The 25248-nt window shown below is 38.8% G+C and overlaps 1 protein-coding gene across 1 annotated transcript in view; it reads right to left on the reverse strand.

Moving 5' to 3' along the window:
• The window catches only part of RNF212B (ring finger protein 212B), a 53227-nt gene that overhangs the window by 656 nt on the left and 27323 nt on the right, over window positions 1–25248 (reverse strand). Inside the window, exons 4-13 of the mRNA XM_036734152.1 lie at window positions 21433–21551; window positions 17224–17284; window positions 15643–15671; window positions 15130–15176; window positions 14771–14813; window positions 14587–14647; window positions 14013–14064; window positions 2092–2131; window positions 1396–1490; window positions 364–425 (exon numbers count right to left, since the gene is read on the reverse strand). Of these exons, the coding sequence (XP_036590047.1) occupies window positions 364–425; window positions 1396–1490; window positions 2092–2131; window positions 14013–14064; window positions 14587–14647; window positions 14771–14813; window positions 15130–15176; window positions 15643–15671; window positions 17224–17284; window positions 21433–21551 (609 nt within the window). The remainder of the gene's footprint in view (window positions 1–363; window positions 426–1395; window positions 1491–2091; window positions 2132–14012; window positions 14065–14586; window positions 14648–14770; window positions 14814–15129; window positions 15177–15642; window positions 15672–17223; window positions 17285–21432; window positions 21552–25248) is intronic.

The raw sequence follows: 25248 nt of genomic DNA on the forward strand, positions 1-25248 counted from the left end.
GCCTTTTGACTGAATCCAAACTTCACAGAACAAATATTGAGGGGATACTATCCTCTTGCATAAAAAGCATCATTGTAGCTGCCTTCCCCAGGGGATAAAAGTATCTTCTGGAAATATTTATCCTTTGGAAATGTTGTGACAGGACTCAATAGAAAATGGTAAACAGCAACTATAACAATAAACCCCACCCACTTCAGAATTTTCTTTTTAGTGCTCTGATAACCCAGGTCATTGCTCACAATTTATATTCAGCCATTCTAGCTAAAAGCGAGAGTTGGGCACTCCCCCACTCTATCTTTTAGTTCACAGGCCCAAAGAGCAGTGGGTTATTTATGCAAAAATTAAGTGTTAGGTAGGGCTCACCTGCAAGACTGGTAGCTGGAGAGCCACAGGAGTCCCTGGTGCTGATCTACCAACACTCTGGCCTGAGGGAGCAGAAAAGACAATTACCCATCCATCAGGAATGCTTAAATGTTATGGGCCCCAGTGACAGGACAGTTCTGAGCTCATGGGAAACAGAGGCAGGCACAAAGGGTTGGCTTATTCTTGTTGCTCTTTATACCCATCAGCAAATAACTAAACGGGGGATGACGAGGTCCACATTTCTTGGGTAAGGCTGGGATCTGAGATTTAAGTTCAATTAACTAGAAAGTGCTTAGAAATGGAAGGATGTTTAAGAAACATGATGAGATGGCAGTTGTTCAAGAGAGGTACATACAGATTACTTTTTGGTTTTAGAATTCACCATCAGTGAAAATAAGCTCCTTCCTAGCTTGCTAACAACAACCAAATATAGTTGTTTCCATTCTGGTAACTGAATATTTTGGCCCAATGTGAATTAGGAGAAGATTAGGGTAAATAATACCCATGTAAAACCACCAAAAAATTTCAATTTATTTTCGTACTTTTTTTTTCAATCCAGTATGAGCCAGCATGTAAAAAAATTGTTAGAAAGTTGCTCATCCACCAGTGCATTGTTTGTTTGTATCTTGAAGTTAAAACATAGGGTAAAGAGATTACTTGTCTCAACAGTATCAGACATCCATTCTCTTTCCCTTGACCTTAATACAAAATGTTTCAGTATCTCTTCGCACCCCCAATCACTTTCACTAGTGAGCAGAGAAATTAGTAGTCAGCAGTGTGATCATACCTCTTATATGGGCTGCTTGAGGTTTAGTTTGGATTCACATTTTATTTTATGACTCATAAAAATAATACTTTTTTCTTTCTTGGCTCCTGAGATTATTTAAAATAATTTATTTCCAAAAAGATGATTTTCCATTTAATTTTTTTCCATTAGAATGCCGAAAAGCATGTTTTTAGCTGGGGAAGGTGCTGGAAATATGAACTGAAATTTTAAACCACTCCATTGGGAATGTAATTAAGTCCACTTACTTGAATGGCTGGGTGTGAGACCTGTATTCCCACCAACACCATCTGGATAAGGCCTGACAGAGGAAATCCCTGGTCCTGAAGAAGCAGAGAGAGCCCTAAAGGAGAATGGGTGAGAAAGGAGCTGTCAGTAGAGAGAATAAATAGCCAATTTTATGTATGGGGCAGTGCATGTATTGCAGACCAATTTGCATAGTCAAAATTACCTGTATCAGGAAAAAATATCCTGTGTTCCCAATTTATGGTATTTAAAATCATAGACTCTAGGCAATGGCATCTAAATGGTTGTAGCTATGTAGGTCAGCTTTGGGCGGGGGGGCACGAGGTGCGGGGGTAGCAAGCAGATAAGATTCAGTAGTAAAAACTAAGAGAGAAAATTTTGCCCCTAAGGAATCTTTGCCCCTAAGACAGGCACAATATGGAAAGAGGAGTACCCAAAAGACCATGAACTTAGAGCTAGAAGGAACTTTAAAGGTCATCTACAATCTTCCCATTTTATAGTGGAAGAAACGGAAACCCACAGATGGTAAATGATTTGCTCGTGGTCACTTGGTGGTACAGCCAGGATCAGGACCTACAACCTCTGACTCTAAATCCAGGACTTTGTCTCCTGCCTGATGGATGGCTGGCTAGTAGAATATAATGTGTCATTAAGGCAGCTATCAGGCCCCAAGGTGAAGGGGACATATTGTAACTCACCAATAGGATAGGCTGTTAGTAGAAGCTGGCGAAGGACTGTCTGAAAAGCATAAAAAACAGCAATTAAGGTAATCAGTGAACTGGAAAGATTCAGATATACTGGTGATAGGGGAGAGAAAAAAGGATTGCCACTGAAACAAAAGCAAGTTAAGGGCATGAGGCAATAATACCTCACCCCCTTGTGATCAGCCCATATACTGGGAGTCAAAGCATTTACTCCATATATCAGGGTATGTTATTACTGTCTTGGTGTGACCCCTGGCAAGTTGTACCCCATGAAAGTACTGCAGAAGAAACAAAACGCACTAAATAATTATAATTATTTAATATATTAATACAGTAATAAAGTTCTATGTCCTAAATATAGTCTTCCCAAATGACTGTCCTCACAGAACTGTAAGGAAATCAGGAGTTATCTAGGTCAATCTATATGAGAACCATAATCTAATTCAATCCAACAAGCATTTATTAAATTGCAATGTGTAAGCACTGTTCTAGGTGTTGAGGATTCGAAGATAAAATTAAAAAGTGTCCCTGTCCTCAAGGAGTCTACATACAACATGTAAACAGGCAAGGGAAAGAGAAAATAAGTGACTATGTGCCAGGCACCATGCTAAGTGCTTTTATAAACATGATTTCAGTGCCAAAAGGATACAATCATATGGATGACTCCTGGTGCATCTTGTGTACCATATCTAACCATAAAGTCTTTAATAAAGGGAAGAAAAAGGTTGCTAAATAGCTTAGAAACCAGAGTTTATGACAATATTCATTAGATGAACATTTCTCAACGCTAGCATTAAAACTCAGTGCTAGCATAAAGACTTCTTTTAAAAACCAAAGGAAACGGTGCCTCACTGTTAAGAGTCTGCAAAACAGGCAGTGAATCTTTCATACCTAGATCAATCTAGCCATAAAATAAAAAAGAAATGAGTTACAGAGATGAATAAAATTTTGGAAAACTTAAAAAAAATAAATATTATTCCATTTTATCCTCACAAACAACCCCATGAGGTAGGTGCTATTATTATATCCCTCACTTTACAGCTGAGGAAACTGAAGTTAAGTGACTTTCCTACGATCACACAGCTAGTGTGTGACAATTATAAGTAGTAAGTGTCTGAGGCTGGATTTGAACTCAGATCTTCCTGATTCCAGGCCCAATACGCTATTCACTGTGCTACCAACTGCCTTTATACATATATACATGATAACTTGAGGAGGAAGGAGAGAAGACTAACAAACAAGGGGATCAGAAAAGGCTTCTTGCAGAAGATGGCACATAAGCTAAATCTTAAAGAAGGTTAGGGTTTCTGAAAGGTAGAGGTGAAGAAGTACATTCTAGGCAAAGGTACAGAAATGAAAGATGGAGTGCTTATTTGGGGAACAGTAACTAAACCAGTTTGCCTAAAACATGGAGTTCATAAAAAGGGGACTGATGTTTAGGAGGAGAGAGTGGGATGAGTTCCATTTTGGACAGAACTGTTGAGTCTGAAATGCCTAAAGGATATCTAATTGGTTAGGTCCAACAAGAAATTAATAACTTAGGTCTAGAGCTGAGGAAAGGGATTCAGGCCTAAGAGTCACCTTCACAGAGATGATAATTTAATACATAATAACTAATAATATCAACAGAGGATGGAGAGAGAAAAAGCAGAGAGCCCAGAGCAGAGCCTTGAGGGATCACCCATAGTTAAGAACATGGAAGAAGGACATGGATGAAGATGCAAAAAAGGAGATCCTGGCAGTCAGACAGTTAGGAGAAGAGAACCAAACCAACTCCATTTTGTATCTTCAAGAGCTGTTGGAATTAAGTCTTATTTTCTGGTAAATTACATAATTTCAGGGAAGTCATTGTGCCACTAACTTTTACAGGATGTATGTGGGTGCAACCAATCAGAATCCCCAAACTCTGAAAAGTCCCTAAATCTAAAAATAGTAATGCTTAAAAAAGATAACTGTACTTTACTATGAAGATCCTTGCACATTTCACTCCAGGGTCCTTGTGCTTGCTGAGGGGCCCTGGACCTGATTTATTCTGCCATTACATGCTTTGCTAATAAATTACATAGCTCAGACTTTGTTTCCTCAGTTATCATAAAACTACTTGCAACAGCAGTGTCACAAAAATCCGGGAAGCAGAAGGCATCCAGGAGGAATTCCATCCACAATATTCCTGAAAAGTGGTCATCCAGTCTCTCCTAGAAGACCTCCAATAGGGGCTGAGGAAAAACAGTATACTAGTGCATTGTCCACGAAGCTGAGGAATTGGTCCAACCATTCTATAAAGCAATTTAGAACTATGCCCAGAAAGTTAATAGACTATACATATTCTTTAACCCAGACAGACCATAACTAGGTCTATATCTCAAAGAAATTTTAAAAAGAGAAAAAGAATCTATACATACAAAAATATTCACGGCAGTTCTTTTAATGGTAGCCAAAAAATGGAAACTAAGGGGCTGTCCTATTGGGGAATGGCTAAATAAAGTGTGGCATGTGAGTATAATGGAAATTATATTTATAATGGAAATTATTTTGCCACAAGAAATGATGGATAGGTTCAAAGGATGTTGGTAAGGCCTCTATGAACTGATGCAAAACAAAGTGGGTAGAACTAGTAGAACAAAGTATACAATGATAACATTATAGAGAAAAATGACTTTGAAAGATTTTAGCACTCTGATCAGTGTTACAATAGTTCAGAAGTACCAAGACTGAAGATAAAACACACCCTGACAGAGAGGTGATGAACTTAAAATGCTGAAAGAGACACACATACATAGTCAACAGAGGAATTTGTTTTGCTGAACTGTGTAACTATGTATTGAAGGATTTTTTTCAGGTGTTTCTTTTTAATTTTCTAAATGGGGAGGGGGAATTAGTTGAAGGCAGAGATTAATATATATACATATATACACTTGAAAATAAAGACTTGAAAAATAAATTGTTTTTAAAGCCTTCAAATAATGGGGACCCCACTACCTCTGAGGCAGTCTATGCTGCTTTTGGATAGCTCAAATTGTTTGGAAGTTTTTCCTTACACAGTTTAAACCTGCCTTTCAGCAACTTCCATCCTGTTCTACCTCTATCTTCTGAGGTCAAGCAGAACAACATTGGCTCTCTTCCATGAGACAGCTCTTCAAATATTTGAAGACGACTATCGTGTCCCCACCAAATCTCTTCTTCTAAACATCTATAGTTCACTTACACAATTCTCATTTGAAATGGCCTCCAGTCTTCTCATCATGTTGAGTGCCCTGCTCTAAACACTCTCAAATTTCTTAGTATCTTTTCTAAACTTTCCTAAACTGTGGCACTCAGAAATGAACACAAAATTCCAGATTTCATCTGACCAGCCTAGAAGCCTAGAGCACAGCAGGAATATCATCTTCCTTTTTTAAGGACATTATATCTTTATTAATGTAGTCTTAGGTCCCATCAGCCTTTTTGGCTTCCAAATTACACTTCTGACTCTCAGATCTTTTCATTTAACTATGGTCTAACCATGCCAATCTTATAATCTATTTTTGCAGTTTATTAATTCAATAAATAAACATTTATTAAGCACTTAATATGGGCAAAGTATTTTATTGGGGGATTTTTGAAAAAATAGGTAAAGTATCATTCCTGCCCCCACGGAACTTATAGTTTAAGTAGCAATACAGATAACTATAATATACAATATTATATGATAAATACATTATAGATTTGTAAAACAAAATTATATATGAAGTCTGAGGGGGCAGTGTTGTTATTGATGAGGAATCAGGAAGACTTCATTAAAAACATGACATTTTAGTTGTGTTTTGAAGGGTGGGTAGGAATTCAACAAGGAAAGAGAGGGAAGGAGAGTATTCTAGGAATAGGGAATAGCCTTATCAAAAGCACCAAGGTACGAAAGTACATTGTGCATTGGGATTCAGAAATAGGACCAGTTTAACTAGAATGTCAAAGGTGATGTTATAAGATAAAGCTGGAAAGGAAAGGAAAGTCAACAAACATTTATAAAGCCCTACTACTGTGTACCAGGCACCGTGCTAAGCACTGGGAATACAAAGAAAGACAAAAAAATCCCTGTCCTCAAGAAGCACATATTCTAATAGAGAAGAAAACATGTAAATAACCAAGTATATACAAAGTATCTATATCTATACACACATATATGTATGTATATACATATATATCTACATATGTATATATATACACATATATGTATGTGTGTGTGTGTATGGGGGGAGAGAGAGAGAAAGCGGGGGAGGGAGAGAGAGAGAGAGAGAGAGAGAGAGAGAGAGAGAGAGAGAGAGAGAGAGAGAGAGAGAAGCTGAAGGTAATTTGAAAAAAGAAGGTATCAGCAACTGCGAGCACCAGGAAAATCCTCCTGCAAAAGGAGGGATTTAAGCTGAATCTTGAAGGAAGCCAGGGAAACTGAAAGGCAGAAGAAAGAGGACAAAGTGTTCTAGGAATGAAGGATAGTCAATCCAAAGGCAGGGAGACTAGAGATGAGTGATGTGCTAAAGGAACTGCAAGTAGGCCACCCTGAAGGTAAGGCAGAGGATCTGTAACTTTATTCCAGAGGGAGCACCTTTGAGAGTTTTTGAGCAGAGAAGTGACATTATCAAATATATACATAACAAAGCTTATTTTGAAGAATACAAGTCATTCCCCAAATGATAAATGGTCAAAGGATATGAACAGGAAGTTTTCAGCTGAAAAAATTAAAGCCATCTATAGTCATAGGAAAAATGCTGTAAAGCACTATTGATTAGAGAGATACAAATCAAAACAACTCTGAGGTACCAATTCACACCTGTCAGATTGGCTACATGACAAAACAGGAAAATGATAAATGTTGGAGAAGGTATGGGCAAATTGGAACACTAATGCATTGTTGGTGGAGTTGTGAGCTGATCCAACCATTCTGGAGAACAATTTGGAACTATGCCCAAAGGGCTATAAAAAATGTGCATACTCTTTGACCCAGCAATACCATTTCTAGGGCTGTATCCCAAAGAGATCATAAAAATGGGGAAAGGACCCACATATACAAAAATATTTATAGCAGCTCTTTTTGTAGTGGCCAAGAATTGGAAGTTGAGAGAATGCCCATCAATTGGGGAATGGCTGAACAAACTGTGATATATGAATGTAAAGGAATACTATTGTGCTATAAGAAATGATGAGCAGATGGATTTTATAAAAACCTGGAAAGACTTGCATGAACTGATGCTGAATGAAGTGAGCAGAACTAGGAGAACATTGTACACAGTAACAGCAACATTGTTCGATGACCAATTTTAGCTCTTCTGAGCAATTCAATGATCTAAGACAATTCCAAAAGAATGCTATCCACATCCAGAGAAAGAACTATAGAGTCTAGATGCAAATCAAAGCACACTATTTTCTCTTTTTTTGTTTTTTCTTTCTTGTGGTTTTTCCCTTTTGTTCTGATTCTTCTTTTACAACATGACTAATGTGGAAATATGTTTAATATGACTGTATATGTATAGCCTATATCAGACTGTATGCCCTCTTGGGGAGGGGGAAAAATTAGAACTCAAAATCTTATAAAAGTAAATGTGAAAAACTAAAAATACATAAATTACTTTAAAAATAAAACTAAGTAAATCTAAAAAAAAAAAGAAAGCTTATTTTGGCCATAATATGAAGGATATAGGAGAGTGGTATGATTTAATAGCTAGCCCACTTCATATCCTCTGACATATATCAGCCAGGTTGCCTTAGGCAAGTTATTTAATCTTTCAGTGCCACAAGCAACTCTCTTAGACTATAAATTGCTGGACAGTTAATGATCCACATTTCCTCACTGGGAGTTCCTTATACCAACAAAATCACAAGGCTGGATGAGAAAAATGAAGGATACACTGAAATGTGGGAAGAGTGGCAGTATGAAGATGCAAGGAGGGTATTACTTCAGATGAGATTATGTTATGTTAGTGACAGAGGCAATATAGAGTGAAAGAAATGTTGCCAGTGTGACTGACAGGATTTGGTAAATGATTCTATATGAGAGTTGAGAAAGAGGAAAGAGTTACTCTTAATCTTTGGACAATTCCAAGGTTTTGAAGATTAGGTATGTGGTATTAGCCAATTTGGGGGAAGCTAGGTGGTACAATAGATAGAATACTGGGCCTGGAGCCAGGAAGACCTGAGTTCAAATCTAACCTCAGACACTTACTAGCTGTGTGACCCTGGGCAAGCCACTTAACCTTGTTTGCCTTAGTTTCCTCATCTGTAAGACAAGCTGAAGAAGAAAATGGCAAGCCACTCCAGTATCTTTGCCAAGAAAACCCCAAATAGGTCACAAAGAGTTGGACACAACTGAAAACTGAATAACAACTGAATTAGCAGATTTAAGAAGGTAATGTTTCATTTCAGATATTTTGGCAATGGAATATAACAGGTGAAAATGTTCTGAAAGCAGGCAGAGGTACAGATTTGGAAGTTATCTGCAAATGTTGAAGCTTTGGAAGCTTTTGTAACTTTTTTCAACTACCGTTGAAGCTTTGGAAATGCATAAGAGATAAAGTGGAGAGAGAGAGAAAAAGTGGACCATGAACAATATCCACTGAGAGACTGAGATAAGGATAAGCAGTCAGTAAAGGAAACAGAAGTAAGAGAACCAATAGTATAGTTTCTCAAGTGAATAAAATAGACAGTATGTGATAAGCAACTTTATAAAGAAGCAGCAGAAAAGTCAAGGAGAATAAGGAATGCAAAAATACCACTGGATTTGGCCTTTGGTTACTTTGAGAAAATAGTTTCAACAGAATAGTTAAGGGCAAGAGCCAGATGGCAAAGGTTGAAGAAACAATGGGAAGTGAGGAAACAGAGGCCCAGGTACTGACAACTTTAAAAGAAATTAAGCAGTGAAAGGGTGGAGAGATATGGGATAGTAGAGTTGGAAGGGTCAATGGATGAGTTTTTTAGGTTCTGGAAAACCAGAACATTTTCATAGGCACATGGGAAGAGGCCAAAAAGAGGGAGACCAAAGAAGAGTAGGGATACCTCCTCTTGAGTGATAGAGGGAAGGAGGAGAAGATTGGTGATGATGCTAAGAAATTTTGCGAAATGGAGAGGCTGGACCAAGCTCACATCATCTGGCTTCAATTTTCTTACTGAAATAGGCAGCTAGGTAATCTATAAGTGAAAGGCAGGAGTAAGATTAGGGGAAAGAGGAGAGAAGAAGTTGACACAAATATAGAACTTTACATTACACCTACTAAGCTTCATCTTATATGATTTGTCAAGACCTTTTTGAAGCCTGATTCTATCACCCAACATGTCCACTATCCCTTCATCTGATCTTCAAATTTGAGAAGCATTTCGTCTATTTCTTCTTCTGAGTCACTAATAAAAACATTTAAAAATACAGGACAGGGGCAGCTAGGTGGTGCCATGAGTAGAGCACTGGCCCTGGAGTTAGGAGGACCTGAGTTCAAATCCAGCCTCAGACACTTGACATACTTAGTAGCTGTGTGACCTTGGGCAAGTCACTTAACCCCAATTGCCCTGCCTTCTCCCCTCTAAAAAAAAATAAAATTAAAAAAAATTTAAAAATTATAGGACTGAGAACAGATCCCTGAGATACTCTATCAGAAACCTTCCTCCAGCCATTTACCCATTATTGACCACACTTTGGATGTGGCCAGTCAACCAATTTTAAAATCAAGTAACTATCCTAATGCTAAACTACATCTATCTTGTCCACAAGGTGAGCATGAGAGGCTCTGTCCACAAGAATGGAACAGCTTTTAACTAGACCAGCTGGAGTAGGCCACTAACATATGCCATTTTCTCCAATAGTATTTATTTAAGTATTCTAACTATATTTTAATTTTTCTGTTCCTTGATTTTCTCTATGGCATAGAGATAATATACATCCAGGATGAATGGTTAAACACAAAGGACCCTTCAACTATACTAACAATAGACTTTTGGTTAGGAATTCAGTAGGAAAAGTCATAGAGAAGTATGCCTCTTTTACATAAACTCCAGTAAAAATCTGAAAAGGACCCCAGAAAGACCAAGGATAAAGAAAACTAAAAAGAAGTGGCAGTAAGTTCCTCACCCAGGCCAGAAGTATACAAAAAGATGACCTGAAGCCAGGTAGAAGGATTTTTACCAGATTTGTTGTTTAGTTGTTTTCAGTTGTGTCCAACTCTTCATGACTGCTTTTAGGGTTTTCTTAGCCAAGATACTAGAGTGGTTTGCCATTTCCTTCTCCAGCTCACTTTACAGATGAGGAAACTGAAGCAAATAGGGTTAAGTGACTTGCCCAGGGTTTAAGCGTCTGAGTAGGATTTGAACTCAGGTCCTCCTAATGCCAGGCCTGGCACTCTATCCATTGTACCACCCACCCACCCCAGAAAGAATTTTACCAGGAAGACTAGCCTAAAGCTGAGTGAGAGGGGGAAAGGAGACAAGCCAAGCCAAGCCAAGGAATATAGCATGAGCTCCCACAAATGGATGTGAAGCCAGCACTCTAAATAAAAGGATCACAAGCCAGTATGCCAGTAATTATGGATCTGAAGACAGATCTTGACCTTAACTTATCAGAACAGAAGCAGGGACAGAACTAGCCTCCATATATCTCTGTGCAAAGAGACAAGGCCCTGCCATGTATCTACTGGGAACCAGGAGTTACAGCAGGCAGGAAGGCCAACTTAGCACCTGAGTAATATCTCCAGGGTACATGTATGTGTAGGAGATTTGAGACTAACACGATCTCCAATATCCCACAGGGCCTATCACAGCCAAAACAAGGGACAGAACCCACTCACAATTAGGGATTATGCGAAGAGAAGACAACAAAACTCAATACAGGCCATAAGGACACTGAAATGAAAGCCAGGACTTGAGGTAGAGGGTAGGGAGGGTCGGCCTAATCTCAGCCACTCCATTTGGATAGGCAGCAAGCAGCAGGGACTTCCAAGCATTTCATCAGAATTTTGAAGTTCAAACACAAGGGTTAAGAAAAGCATAAAGGTAAACATGAGTGAACAATCCTAAGAGACAAAACAAGGATAAACTGCTTACATTTAAATATGAGGAAATGATACGTGTTCCCTCTGAACCTTACCATCTTCAGGAGTCACAGAGGGAGACTAATCAGACAAAGGGCCTGGGAGTGGTTCTGTTATGCTCTGATGATCTTAAAAGAAGAATGGAAAGAAAAGGAGTAGAAGAGGAATGCACGGGGCGGCGGGGGGGGGGGGGGGGGGGGGGGGGGGGGGGGGGGGGCCGGGGAGGGAAAGAAAGGTTAAAGAAAATTATCTCATATAATCAAGATACGGAAGTAGACCTCTAAACAAACAACAAGGAGAAGGCTTAGGGGGAGCACCACATACCTGAACCTCTCTGTCATCTGAACTTGTCAAAGGAAGGAAGAATATATACACACTTAGGTACAGAAAAAAATTTCAATCAACAAGAAAATAGGAGGGAAAAAAGAGAAGGGAGAAGAGGGAGTTAGAGGGAGGGTACGTTAAGAGAGGGATTAATTCTAAGCAAAACACACTCTGCAGATATACAGAAATATTTATTGCTCTTTTTGAATCTGCAAAGAATGGGAATCTGAAGGAGTGCCCATAAACTGGGAAATAATTCAACAAGTGTTGGCAAATAATTGTGATGGGATACTATCGTGATATAAGAAATGATGAAGGAAATTGTTCCAGAGAAGCCTGGGAAGACTGTAGGAATTAATGCCGAGTGAAACGAACAGATCCAAGAGAATCATTTTATAGAGTGATAATAATATGTAGTGTTTGAAAAATCCTACTCTGAAAGAATCAGGAACTCTGACTACTATAATGGGCCAACTATGATTCCAGAGGACAAGCAACGAAGCAGCTCCACGTGTCCTGGCAGAAAGGCGAAGGACTCAGAATACAGAATGAGATTTTTTTTTTAACACGGCCAAGGCAGAAATGTATTTTGTTTGACCAGACATATTTGTAACGGGGATTTTGTTTTTCCTTCATTCTCAACTGGAGGGAGGAGGGAAGGAAAGAAGGGGTCAGTTCAGGGTGAGAGGAAGAGAAGGCAGATTTTTAATGATTGAAAACATATATGTATGTGTGTGTGTGTGTGTGTGTGTGTGTATGCACACATACATATAAAAAACCCAAACTCTGAGGTTCTACCTCAAACTCATCAAAGTAGCCAAGATGCCCCACCCTCCTCAAAGAATAATGACAAGTTATCGGAGGCAGCTGTGGGAGGACAGGCACACAAATACACTGCAAACTGGTCTAACCATTCTGGAAAACAATGTGGAATTATTTCCAAAATGCATTCAACTGGGCATACCTTTCTACCCAATGACATCACAAGTAGGCTTATACTACAAAGACATCAAAGAAAGAGGTAAAGGACTCATAGATTCAAACATATTCATAGTAGCACTTTTTGTTGTAGCAAAGAAAAGGAAACAAAGTAGGTGTCTATCAATCGGTGAATGAATGGCTAAACAAATCATGGTATGTGAATACTGCGCTCTAATTAAAAAGGAAAGAGGCAGATTCAGAGAAACCTAGGAGGATTTGTATAAATTGATGCAAAGTGAATCAATATAAGGAGGCCCAGGGGAATAATTCACACAAGGACTACAACACTGTAAAACTAAATAAATAAATGTGAAGGACTTAAGAACTATAATAAGAGTCATGACCAGTTACACCTCCAGAAGACTGATGATGAATCACTGCTTCCCCACTCTTGAAATGAATGAAAAATGCATTTTCAGACACAGCCAATGTGTTGATTTGTTTTGTGTGAGTATACTTATTTGTAACAAGGAAGGAATTTAATTTTTCTTTTTTTAGAAGGAGATAGAGTGAAGATGGGAGAGGAAGTGATAGTGATACTAAAAAAAATGAAGAAGAAAGAAAATAATGCCAATGAATTGTTAAAAAAAAATAAACAGGAAAGCAGAAGGAAGTTTAGAAGGGGATACAGAAAGGAAGAGTAATATTGAAACATGGTAAATTTAAATATATATATATATATATATATATATATATATATATATATGTATTGGAGGGGGGAAGGCAGGGCAATTGGGGTTAAGTGACTTGCCCAAGGTCACACAGTGTGTCAAGCATCTAAAGCCAGATTTGAACTCAGGTCCTCCTGACTCCAGGGCCGGTGCTCTACTCACTGTGCCACCTAGCTGCCCCCTTAAATTATATTTTTAAAAAACAATAACCCATACTGGATGTTGGGAGGGGAGGAGAAACCCAACTGTGAATATAAGAAATTCGCAGTTTTATACAAAAATAATTATTACTAGCTTAGAAGGGAACAGTAAAAGAATAAATGGGGAAGGGAAAACAGTCTTTCCTCAAACTGACCCCTAGGGAAATGTCTGGGGCATTGTAAATTTGCCTCTAGCGAAAGAAAGACAAATCCCATTGACAGGCATTCTTTGAGGGCTAGTTAATGTCCTGGAAAATAGACTGAGTATATGTTTAATCCTATCCTGACCTATTAGTGGTGAAGGGAAGTAGACCTGATAACTCATTTCCCCCTGCTAAAATAGTGTTTCAGTCAGGCTGAGATGCCTATTTTCTAGTTAACGAGTTTTCTGGCTAACAATGGGATGGATGCCTAGTGAGCACCTCATTCTCTATCCTTTGCTGCCATCTCCTGGTTACTATTTGAAATGTAGCTACCTAAGGTAAAATAAGGTGTTCGGCAATTCCACTATGAACAAATGTGGGTTTTCACTGATATTAACCTAGCCACTTTCCCTTTTTTGTCTGAAAATACAAATCATGTTTCTTTGAAAACTGAGAGTTTACTCCTGGAAAACTGAAGAAAGATGCTGTAGTGTAAGAGGGCTTGGGAGTATAATTTGTACAGTGCATTGTATGTGGTGCCTCCTTTACTCTCACCGGTATAAGATTCCCTGGGAGTATTTCTTCCCTGCAGGCCTCTGTTCCCCTGCTGGAAAAATCACAAACACCAGCTGAGCAAACATATCGTACCAGTTCTTGGGTTTTCATGTCTCCCACTTTATTTGAATAAAATGTTTCTCTTCCAGGGGTACTATCTCTAGTTCAAGGAACCCCAGGCCCTACTCTTCCTAAGGAAATCAAAATGAGCACTGTGGATCCAGATCTTGAATTAAACACTTTTACCTCCTTTACTCCTGTTTATCATAGGATTTTAGGGACAATCTAGTCCAATACTTTCATTTTACAAATGAGTAAGCCCAAAGGGGGAAGTCACTTGCCCATGGTTACATGGGCAGTAGTCTTTGCCTACTACTCAATATACCACAAGCCCCTCACCTCAATCAGCCTCTAACACCAGAACTTCATTACTAAAGGAAAACAAGGTTGAGGAGATGATGCCAAGAATGTATACCTAAACTTTAATGAGGCTATGCTACTTAATATATTCTTAGTCTTCTGTTTTTTCTTCAGTGGTGGAATCTCTTTTCAAGGAGAAATGAAGATTACTCACCTGACCAAAGCTACCAAAGCCAGGCACTCTGTATGGAATGGATTCCAAGGAAGAAGATCGACTGAAAGAGGCAACATTAAACCTTTTGTAGCTGTGAAATATACACACACCTTACCTTTTTAATTTTAACCTGCCACCTATCAGTTATTAGTATTAATCTGAACCCAGTTGCCCTTCAGCTTACCTGACCACCTGGTTGCTGTGCTGGGAACTGAGTCGTGGAGTAACTGAAAGAAAAAGAATTATGGAGAGGTTGTAATCATGAATGCTCCCTACCCTGTGTTTTCTTGTCTGGCTTGTACACTTTACTACATATGAAATAGTCCTAGTTGTGAGCCTAATGTGAGGTGTATCTACCAATGCCTCTTTTTCTTTCTCACCTACATATAAAATGATTGAATCCTAAGCCTGGCTTTTCAGATGAAACTGCCTTTCTCTTGGAGAAACCTAACTTCACTTAGAATACTGTTCAATTTCAAAATGGACTTGGAAAATATGTTTATTCACCTCACCTGTCTGGGGAAGTATCTATCTGCCATCTACCTGATTGTGACGGGGAAGTGATGCCTATTGGCCGGGGTGTGGTAGACCTGCAGAAAAGAAAAAAAGAGAGAGAGAGCAAAGAATTGCTATTTCTCCACACAAAAGTAAGAAAGAGCAGAGCAGATAAAAACAGTGACTTTCCTGGATACAAATTGTTCAGTAGTTAGAGATGTTCTCATTTAACTGTCTAAGGTGTCAAAAGATGCAGGGCAAATTCTTTTTCTCCAGGTGAGATCCCCTTTCTTTCCAACTGCCTAGGTAAGGTGTAACAATTTCCCCGGTATTTATACGGAAGAAAATCCAAGCAAGTCACAGAGTTCTTAGATGTTTCATCCGAAGTTTCTTACTCTTCCTTTCCCACATTTGTCTCCAAAGACTCCTTCCCAGAGGACTAAAACAGAAAATCATCATCTACCCATTATTTGCTTTTCTTAATGTGTGCATGAATTGTTAGGAGGCAATAAAGGACATTACTTTCAAAGGAAAGCAGGTGTGTGTTTTTGTGAAACTGACCTGCTTCCTTGGCATCGGCTAGGAGACTCCTGAAAGGAAGAATTTAGAGATGAGGAAGGTTTTATTTGGACCATGAGTCCTCAACCAGATTAGGATCTACCAGAAGGTCTTTTTAAATATTATATATATATATATATGCATATATATGTGTGTGTGTGTGTGATATAAAAGTATAAACCTGGATTTCCGATATATTATTCTACCTCTCCATTCTCGAGAGCCATCACTTTAAAAAAATAATTTTTTTTAAAGGAAAAGAGGAAGAAAAGAAAACTGTAGGAAATCAATCAACACATTTAAAATAACTAATGTTGTGTGCAATGTTCCACACCTGAGGACTATAGTTCCCTCTCCCTCTCCCTACAACAACCTTTGCAAAGAAGCAGAGTGAAACGCCACTTTCTCTTTAATACTACACCATTCATTTTTTACTGCTTTGTAGTCTTTCTATTTACATTGTTGTAGTCATGTATATGGTCTTCCTGGTTCTGCTGCACTTCATGTCAGTTCATGTAAGTCTTTCTGTTTTTCTCTGTATTTCTCACAGTCATTGTTTCGTATAGCACAGTAATATTTCATTGCATGCATGTACTATTTGTTCAGCCATTCACTGATCAATAGATATTGACATTGCATCTAGTTCATTATTACCACACAAAGTTCTGCTACAAATATGTTGGTGTATATGAAGCCTTTTTCATTTTTTGTCAATAGCTTCATTGGGTTGTGTGCCTAGTAGTGGAATCTCTGGGTCATTTTAGCCATTTTACTTGTATAACCCCAAATCTATCAGAAGGTCTTACCTGGTAAGAACGCCAAGCTAATAGCCAATGACAGCCCCTTCTCATTGATTTGCCAGAACTCTCAAGAAAACCCCTCTTAGGAATTTAGCCATCAGCATTTATTTCAATTCCCCACCCTCTTTTCCTTGGGACTTTGTCAGCACCCCTTCTCTGTTCAGGGACTTGACTGCCAGGATCCATCCCCCTTTCTCCCCAGTGATCTATAGGCCTCAGAGAAATGAAAAATATTTCCTCCCAACAAAAATGGTGGGGACCTCTGCTGAAAACTGAGACAGGTTTAAAAATGGAGAAGGGTCCCTTTAGAGACAGCTGAGATAAAGGAAGATAGCAGAGGTACACACATTACTCAATGTTATGTTAAGAACGCTGAAGAAGAGAAAGATTAAATAGACTATGGGGTTATGGAAAAAGCACTAGGTTGGGAATTAGGAGGCCCAAGATCCAGTTCCAGATCTTCCACTAACAAGGTGTATGATTTTGGTAAAGTCTTCACCAGTCTGGGTTTCTTCATCTATAAAATAAAGAAGTTGGAAGGGATTCTCTCTAACAGTCCCTTTCAATGCTAAAATTATTTAATTCTAGGGAGAAAAAAAATTATCAGATGAAACTACAAGGGTATACTCAAAAAAAGGAACTCTAAGGAAGAGAAAGAGAGAGAAGGGTCCTGAGCTTTCTTTTAGGTTGCTTAAGTGAAATCCTATACCTACATAAAAATCCAACAGATGGACAGGAAAAGCTGAGAGAAAAGTTGGTTGTCAAGTTGGTGGGTTTCACTCACCTTCAGGATGGCCAGGAACTTCTTCAGCTCCCCATTTTCCTTCCTTAGGACTACGAGTTCCCTAAGATAGTAATATTTAGTTTTAAAGGATAATGAAATGGAAGTCTGAATATGTATATCCCTTTGATTAAGATCTCCCTTGACCAACCTACCAAGCAGAGTAGAGGTGTGAACAGTTATGATGATGATTATTAATATTTAATAGTATATATTGAGAGTCCCTTAGGTATACTGTACTATACTATGTACTCCTCAGGTGATCTTTCTTTTAGTTTCATAAGTTATCAGTTAGACATATAGTAGGATCAGGGAAACAAAATAGACAAACACTTACCTGCTGTGCTCTTTAACTGTTTTATTGTTGCTTCTTTTAAAAAAAAATGTATTACTGTCATTTCCCAAGGAAACTACCACCCCCCCACCCCAGCATCCTCCCTCATAGACAAAAAGTTACAATTAAGTAAACGACAGTGACACATTGATGATGTCTGATAGCATATGCCTCACTGTGCACCTGTAGTCTAACTCCTGCAAGGGCAGAGAAGCATATTTGATCACTAGTCCTCTGGAGTCAACACTGAAAATTGTACTGATATGATTTCTGTAGCTTTTTTCTTTACATCACTGTGGTCATTGTGTATATTATTCTTTTAGGTCTGCTTTACTCTGTAATGGTTCATGCATATTTTCCCATTCATCTGAATTCTTTAGTCATCACTTCTTATGATGCAATGATACTCCACTGCTTTCATATACAACAGGCTTTTCAGCCATTCTCAAGTTGGTGGGCATCTACTGCATAGGATCATGGGATCACCGCTAGATGGGACCTCAGAAATCATTTTACAGAAAAGGTCACTGACTTGCCCTAGGTGACATAAGTAATAAGTGGTAGAGACCAAAGCCAGAAGGAAAGCCAATCAATAAATATTTATTAAGTATCTACTATTTGAATCCTGGTCCTCTGGCTCAGAGCCAGTGCTATTTCCATTATACCAAGCTGCCTCATTAAACTGTTTCTATGGGGTTTTTTGCTACCATGAAGGTGTTGCTATAAATGATTTTGTATATATGGGACCTTTCCCATATATACCACTACCCAATGCCCATAACTTCCGCCCTACCTCAGACTTATACAAAGACAGTAATACCCTTGATTTTTCCATCATCCATAAATGCGCCACCTCCGTGTTCAAAAATTCCAAAATTCCTTTATCTGACCACAATCTACCAATTTTTCACCTCTCCCTATGCTTTCCCTTACCAACACTACTCTTTTTCCATACCATGACCTCCAGTTCCTTGACCCCTCTGTTCTCTCCCAGGCCATTTCCCCTGCACTAGCTACACTCTTCTATTTCCCCCATCTTGACCTCTTGGAGAACCAGTGCAACTCTATGCTGTCCTCTTCTCTGGAGTACCTGCCCCCCTTATCATAGTTCCAACAGTATCCTGCCAAGCCTCAGCTTTGGGTGACTTCCACCTTCACTCCTAATACATGTGCTATTGAATTTAGGTAGAGAAATCATGCAACTGTTGACTGGGTCCACTATTAATTTATGCTACACAACCTCACCTGGGCTCTCACAGCAACTGGACAAATCCTTCTACACTTCCCTTTTCAACTCACCATCCCACTCTCCACAGAAGCTCTTCCAAACCTTTTCATCCCTCCTCAAAGCTCCCATGGCTCCCTTTCCCTCCACCTTCTCAGCTGAGAACTTTACCTCATATTTTACAGAAAAAAAAAAACTGAGGCCATTAGCTGAGAGCTCTCTCTTCTACCCTCTTCCTCTTATCATTCAGATACCTTCTGCTACTATTTCCTACTTCACCCTTGTCTCCTAACCAAGGCCCAAGGTTCCACCTGCAAAAGCCACACCATTCTATCCCATCTTCTCCAATAAATTGCTCCCTCTACCATCCTCACTCTATCACTTATCTTCAATCTTTCCCTGTCTATTGGCTCCTTCTCTACAGTCTACAAAGATGCCCATGTCTCTTCCATTCTCAAAAAAACCCTCACTTGATCCTTTTATTCCCTCTATCATCCTATATCTCTTCTGCCCTTTGTGGCCAACTTAGTGAAAAGGCCGTCTGCAATAGGTGCCTCCATTTTCTCTCCTCTCACTCTCTTCTTAACCCCCTACAATATGGCTTCTGACTTTAAAATTCCACTAAAACTGCTCTCCCCAAAGTTATCAATGATCTCATTGCCAAATAAAATGGCCTTTTCTCAGTCCTCATTCTTCTCTGTAGCCTTAGATACTGTTAATCACTTTCTTCTCCATATACTCTTTTCTTTCTAGGATTTTAGGACACCTCTCTCCCCTGGTTCTCCTCCTACCTATCAGACTAATCCTTTTCAGTCTCCTTTTCTGGATTCTCATCCAGGTAAGACCTTCTAACCATTAGTATCCCATAGCTGATCTCTTCTCCCACTATACTACTTCCCTTGTTAATGTTACCAGCTCCCATGAATTTAATTACCATCTTTATACTGATAATTCTCAAATCTACCTATCCTGCCCTAACCTCTCTGCTGACTTCCAGCCTCATATCTCCAACTGCCTTTCAGGTACCTAGAACTGAATTCTAGTTAATATCTTAAGCTCACATGTCCAAAACCGAACTCTTTTATCTTTTCCTCTAAACCCTCCCCACCTCTTAACTTCCCTATTACTGCTAAGGGCACCATCATCCTTCCAATCCTTCAGGCTTGCAACCTAGGTGTCATCCTAGACTCCTATCTCTCATTCCCTCCTTTGCCTTTTTTGTTCCCCCAGTGATTGACACAGTACCTAGCAAAGAGGAGATACTTAATAAATGTTTATTGACTGGCTTTTCTTTTGTCTTTGAGCTCTGCAACTTATTACTTATGTGATCTTGGACAAGTCACTTCCTTGAGCCTTTGTTTCTTTATTTGAAAAATGAAGGAATTATACTCCACTGGCCTCTGATATCCCTTCCAGCTCTGGATCTATCACCCTATCACCTCCTTGGGGTATATGCCCAGAAGTGTTATCTCTGGGTCAAAGGGCATAAATAGAATCATTGCTTTTCTAGCATTGTTCCAAGAGGTTTTCCAGAATAGTTGGACAAATTCACAACTCCATCAACACTATATTAGTATGTCTGTTTTTTCACAGCACTCTCAACATTGATTATTTCAGTATTTTACCATCAGTTTGCTGAATGTGAGGTTAACACCTCACAGCTGCTTTAATTTATATTTCTCTTATTTTAGTGATGGAGAGTATTTTAAAAATATGGTTGTTGATCATTTGTATTTCTTCTGAAATTCATATCCTTTGACCACTTCTCTCTTGGGGGAATGACTCTTGATCTTTATACAGGTATATTAGCATCCATTATCTAAGTATGTTGGAAATTAGACCTTTCTCAGAGATTTGATGCAAAGGTTTTTTTTCCCCTAATCAATAGTTTCTCTTTGTATTCTAATTTCATTTATTTTGTTCACATGACTGCTTTGTTTCACTATGAGTTTTCCCCAAAACCATGTGTCTAAGGGTTACCTTCTTCCTTTCTCCTATATTTTTTATATGATCATTTTGTTTTGGTTAGAATCACATCTATTTGGAGTTTATTTTGGTATATATTGCAAGATACTGATTTAGACCCAATTTCTGACAAATTCTTTCTAGTTACTAAGAGTTCCTGTTGAATAGCAAGTCCTTCCTCCAGTAGTTTCTGATCTTAGATTTATCAAGCATTGGGTTAAGGTTGTCAACTACTTCTATGTCTTGCTTATCTAGTACATGTTATAATTTCATGGGCCTTCTCTCTCCCCACCCCCCAACACAGATGTTATAGCATTTCCTTGCTCACTAATGCCCAAAATTCCACCATTAGATTCACTCTTTTAGCTTAAAGCTTTAGTCTCTGTTAAAAATGTAAAAATGTCTGAGAAAAGAGACTATTATCAGATATTTATAAATGTAAAAGAGTTCATGTGCTCTTAGGGGTATAGGTTTTGGTAGGGTAAAGTGAGGACAGCAAAGAAAAGGAAACACCGAGGAGGAAAAGACTATAGAAAGTGTAAGGTGGGAATAATAAAAATTCTTTGCCTACTTCACAACCATCCTGAATGTCAACCTTGGTAATGAGAATAATTGCTCTAAAAGGAAAATGACTGAAGTAACCTTGGAGGCTTTTTTTGGGAGGGGGTGTCTGGGAAGGATCACTTACTTGTCCTGACTGGCTACTGTTCGTTGGGCCTCCTGCATGGCGGCTTCTGACTTAGAAAGTCTGTGTTTATAAAAAGTGATAAGCAGATCTGTCTGTTTCTTCTGGAAACTCCAAACCTGCTAGGGGTAAAAGGGGCCTAATCAGGTTCCAATATAAACCATTTTCTTAACAGCTCACTAACTCATATTCAATGACTGATCATTCAGATTCCTACAAACTAAAACACTTCAAGAAAGCTAGAAGGTTGAGCACTGGGGATAAAACATGACACCATTCACTTTCAGGATGTTGAGGCCAAACGTTGATGCAACTGAATAGCCTAGTAAAAATCTAACCTTATAACCTGAGAGGTCTATTTGTAGCAATAGTGTTCTGATAACCCCAACACCACTGTGAGAATACATAAGGGACCACAAAATTGGTTTCTCATTTTGTTTGGTCCTCCTGCCTTAAATCTCTTCCTAGTCCAATTCATCCTCTACTCAGGTGTCGAGTTGCTCTTCCCAAATTGCAAATCTTACTTTGATATTCCACACCCCACCCCTTTCAATAAATTCCAGGAGCTCCCTATTACCCCCAGGTAATATAAAATATATTTCTATATAATCTTTTGTTTTGTCTAAAAGCTCTTTATACTCTGGCCTATACTCTACCTGTCCAGTAGTCTAACACCTTCCTCCATTCCATGTACTCTACAATTCAGTGACATTGGCCTCCTTGCTGTTCCTTACACAAGACACTCCATCTCCCTATTTAAAGTGTTTTCACTAGTCCCCCATGCCTGGGCCTCTTTCTCTGCTTGTCTCTACTTCCTGGCTTCCCTGGTTTCCTTCAAGTCTCAGCCAAAGTACAATCGTGGGCAAGAAGCCTTTCCCAGTTCTCCTTAATTGTAGTGCCTTCCCTCTCAGATGATCTCCAATTTACTCTATATAGAGAGATATAAGGATAAAGAGCCATATTGATGCTTCAATCATGGGACTACTGAGTTGGATTATGTTAATTATTTAGAATTTTTATTTTCATTAGTGAAAGGCATAGGTTGAGCCCTCAGCAGTATTTGTCTCATCTGCTTAGGCTATGGCCCCCCTCTCTAAGCCCTTTCCTTATCTTCTTAACACATTTCTAATGAATTTAAAATTTTTCAGTTCTTTTTCAAGACCTTCCATCACCATGCCATTTGAATTATAGGACTACAAAGGAATTTTAGCAATTATTTAGTTTAGCTATATTACCCTCAGGCAAAACTATGCTTTATCCTATCCCAGGATGAATACAATTCAATTGTATCTTTGTTTTAAAGGACAACCAGAGAAAAGAATTCCAAAACCGCTCAGTAATGCATTCCAGTATTTAACAATATTTACTCTAGTTAGGTTCTTTCTTATATATAATCTAAGTTCCTCATTCTCTGTGGAGAGTCCTTTTCCTACCAAAGGTCACTAACCCATGTGAGGAAAAAAAATCACACAATGGTCATATACTTAAGTTTGTTTTGGGGTTGTAGAAATAAAGACCATTATTTGCTTTTTAAGTTAAGGACAGAGAACTAAAACTAATCACTAAGTAAAATAATAATAGTGGTACACCCCTGTTCTCTATTGAGGTCAGTTAGTTAATGGGGATTAGGAGATAAAGGAAAAAAGCATGAAGAGATAGGGTGAGATGGGGAGGAAGAAATTACAAAGATAAAGGGAAAGAGAAAAAGAAACTTAAGGAAATTAAATTTCCAGCACCCAGGGGTGTTGCTCTGATTAAAGTAACATTTGACATTGATGCAAACAGCATCCTCAATGTTTCTGCTGTGGATAAGAGCGCAGGCAAGGAGAACAAGATCACCATCACCAATGACAAAGGATGTCTGAGCAAAGAAGACATCGAGCGTATGGTCCGGGAGGCTGAGAAATACAAGGCTGTGGATGAGAAGCAGAGAGACAGGGTGTCTTCCAAGAATTCTCTGGAATCTTGTGCTTTCAACATGAAGGCTACCATAGAGGATGAAAAATTGCAAGGCAAAATTGGTGATGAAGACAAACAGAAGACCCTTGACAAACGTAACGAAACAATCAACTGGCTGAATGAGAACCAGACTGCTGAGAAGTAAGAATCTGAGCACCAGCAGAAGGAATTGGAGAAGGTGTGCAACCCCATCCTTCTTAAACTGTTCCAGAGTGCAGGGAGCAGGTCAGGAGGCACGCCTGGTGGGTTCCCAGGGGGCGGAGCAGCTCGATCTGGAGGTGCTTCTTCTGGACCCACCACTGAAGAGGTCGACTAAACACACCAGAAGAAAGAGCATTCCACGCAGCTTTCCAAAATTTGAAGGACTCAAATTTGTAGCCAAGGCAGTAGCAGTTTAGAAGTAACATTTAAGCGACTGTGTAAATCTGGGCATTCTGAATACTTGAATGTGTGCAAAGCGAACAACATTGCATTTTATCAGTACTATAAATAAGTGGAAATGCAATTCTTGTCCTGGAGAATAAAATCTATTTAAAATTGGCAAAAAAAAAAAGAAATTAAATTTTATAGAGTTCAAACATGTGATCCAGATCATATGATCTACTCTTTCCTCAAGCCCCAAACTCCATCCTCACTCCTCTGACAACAGATGACCTCATCTTCTATTTTACTAACAAAATCAAGGCAAGTCTTCACTTGTGAGCACCATCTCCCCTACTCCATATCTCAAAACCCCTTCTACATCTTCACCCATCCTATCCTCCTTTGCTCTGGTCTAAGATGATGATACAGCCATCCTCCTTTCCAAGGTAACTACTTGTGTTATTGATCCTGTATTTTCCTGTTGTTCCCCCCACCCAACTTGTCCCATCAATCAATCCTCCTTTCATCTTCAACCTTTCCCTCTTTCTATGCCTATAAATATGCTCAAATATCCCTTTTAAAAAATCCTTCCCTTGATTTTCTCATACCCTCAATCTATCATCTTATAGCTCTTCTTTTTCTCCCCCCTAAACTCCTAGAGAGAAATCCCCACTTTCTACCTCTATGTTCTCATCATTCCCTCATTCTCCAGTTCATTGCAGTCTGGTTTCTTACCCAGCCACTCTGCTAAAACTGCTTTACTAAAGATTTCAAATTATTTTTTAGTAGCCAAATCCAAAGACCTTTTCTTTTTCTTTTTTTTAGTCTGTGGAATTTAATTTATTACTTTAAAAAAACAATGTAAAAAGGTCAGTTTCAAAAGAGAAAATTCTCTTTGTTCTTTAAATATTGAAATATTTGTGTCACTTAATAAAATCAGAAGAAAAAAGAAAAACGCTAAGCCAGAGGGAAGCAATGTCTGAAGGAAGCATCCATCCAGTGTTTGAATTTTTCAGGACTCCTTGGCTTAAAGAAAGCCTTCTGAATTTCTTTTTTTTTAAATTTATTTATTTTTAGTTTTTAACATTCACTTCCATAAGATTTTGAGTTCTAAAGTTTCTCTCCCTCTCTCTTCTCCTCCCTCCCCAAGACAACATGCAATCTGATATAGGCTCTACATATCATTCATGTTAAACATATTTTCACATTAGTCATGTTGTAAAGAAGAATTAGAACCAATGGGAAGAACCTTGAGAAAGAAGAGAGAGAGAGAGAGAGAGAGAGAGAGAGAGAGAGAGAGAGAGAGAGAGAGAGAGAGGGAGAGAGAGCAAATAGTATCCTTTGATCTGCATTCAGACTCCATAGTTCTTTTTCTGAATGTGGATGGCATTTTTCATCACGAGTCTTTTGGAGTTGTCTTTGATACTTGCACTGCTGAGAAGAGCTAAGTCTATCAAACTTAGTCATTGCACAATGTTGCTGTTACCATGTACAGTG

This window comes from Trichosurus vulpecula, chromosome 8, assembly GCF_011100635.1.
Source record: "Trichosurus vulpecula isolate mTriVul1 chromosome 8, mTriVul1.pri, whole genome shotgun sequence".
Lineage (NCBI taxonomy): Eukaryota > Metazoa > Chordata > Mammalia > Diprotodontia > Phalangeridae > Trichosurus > Trichosurus vulpecula.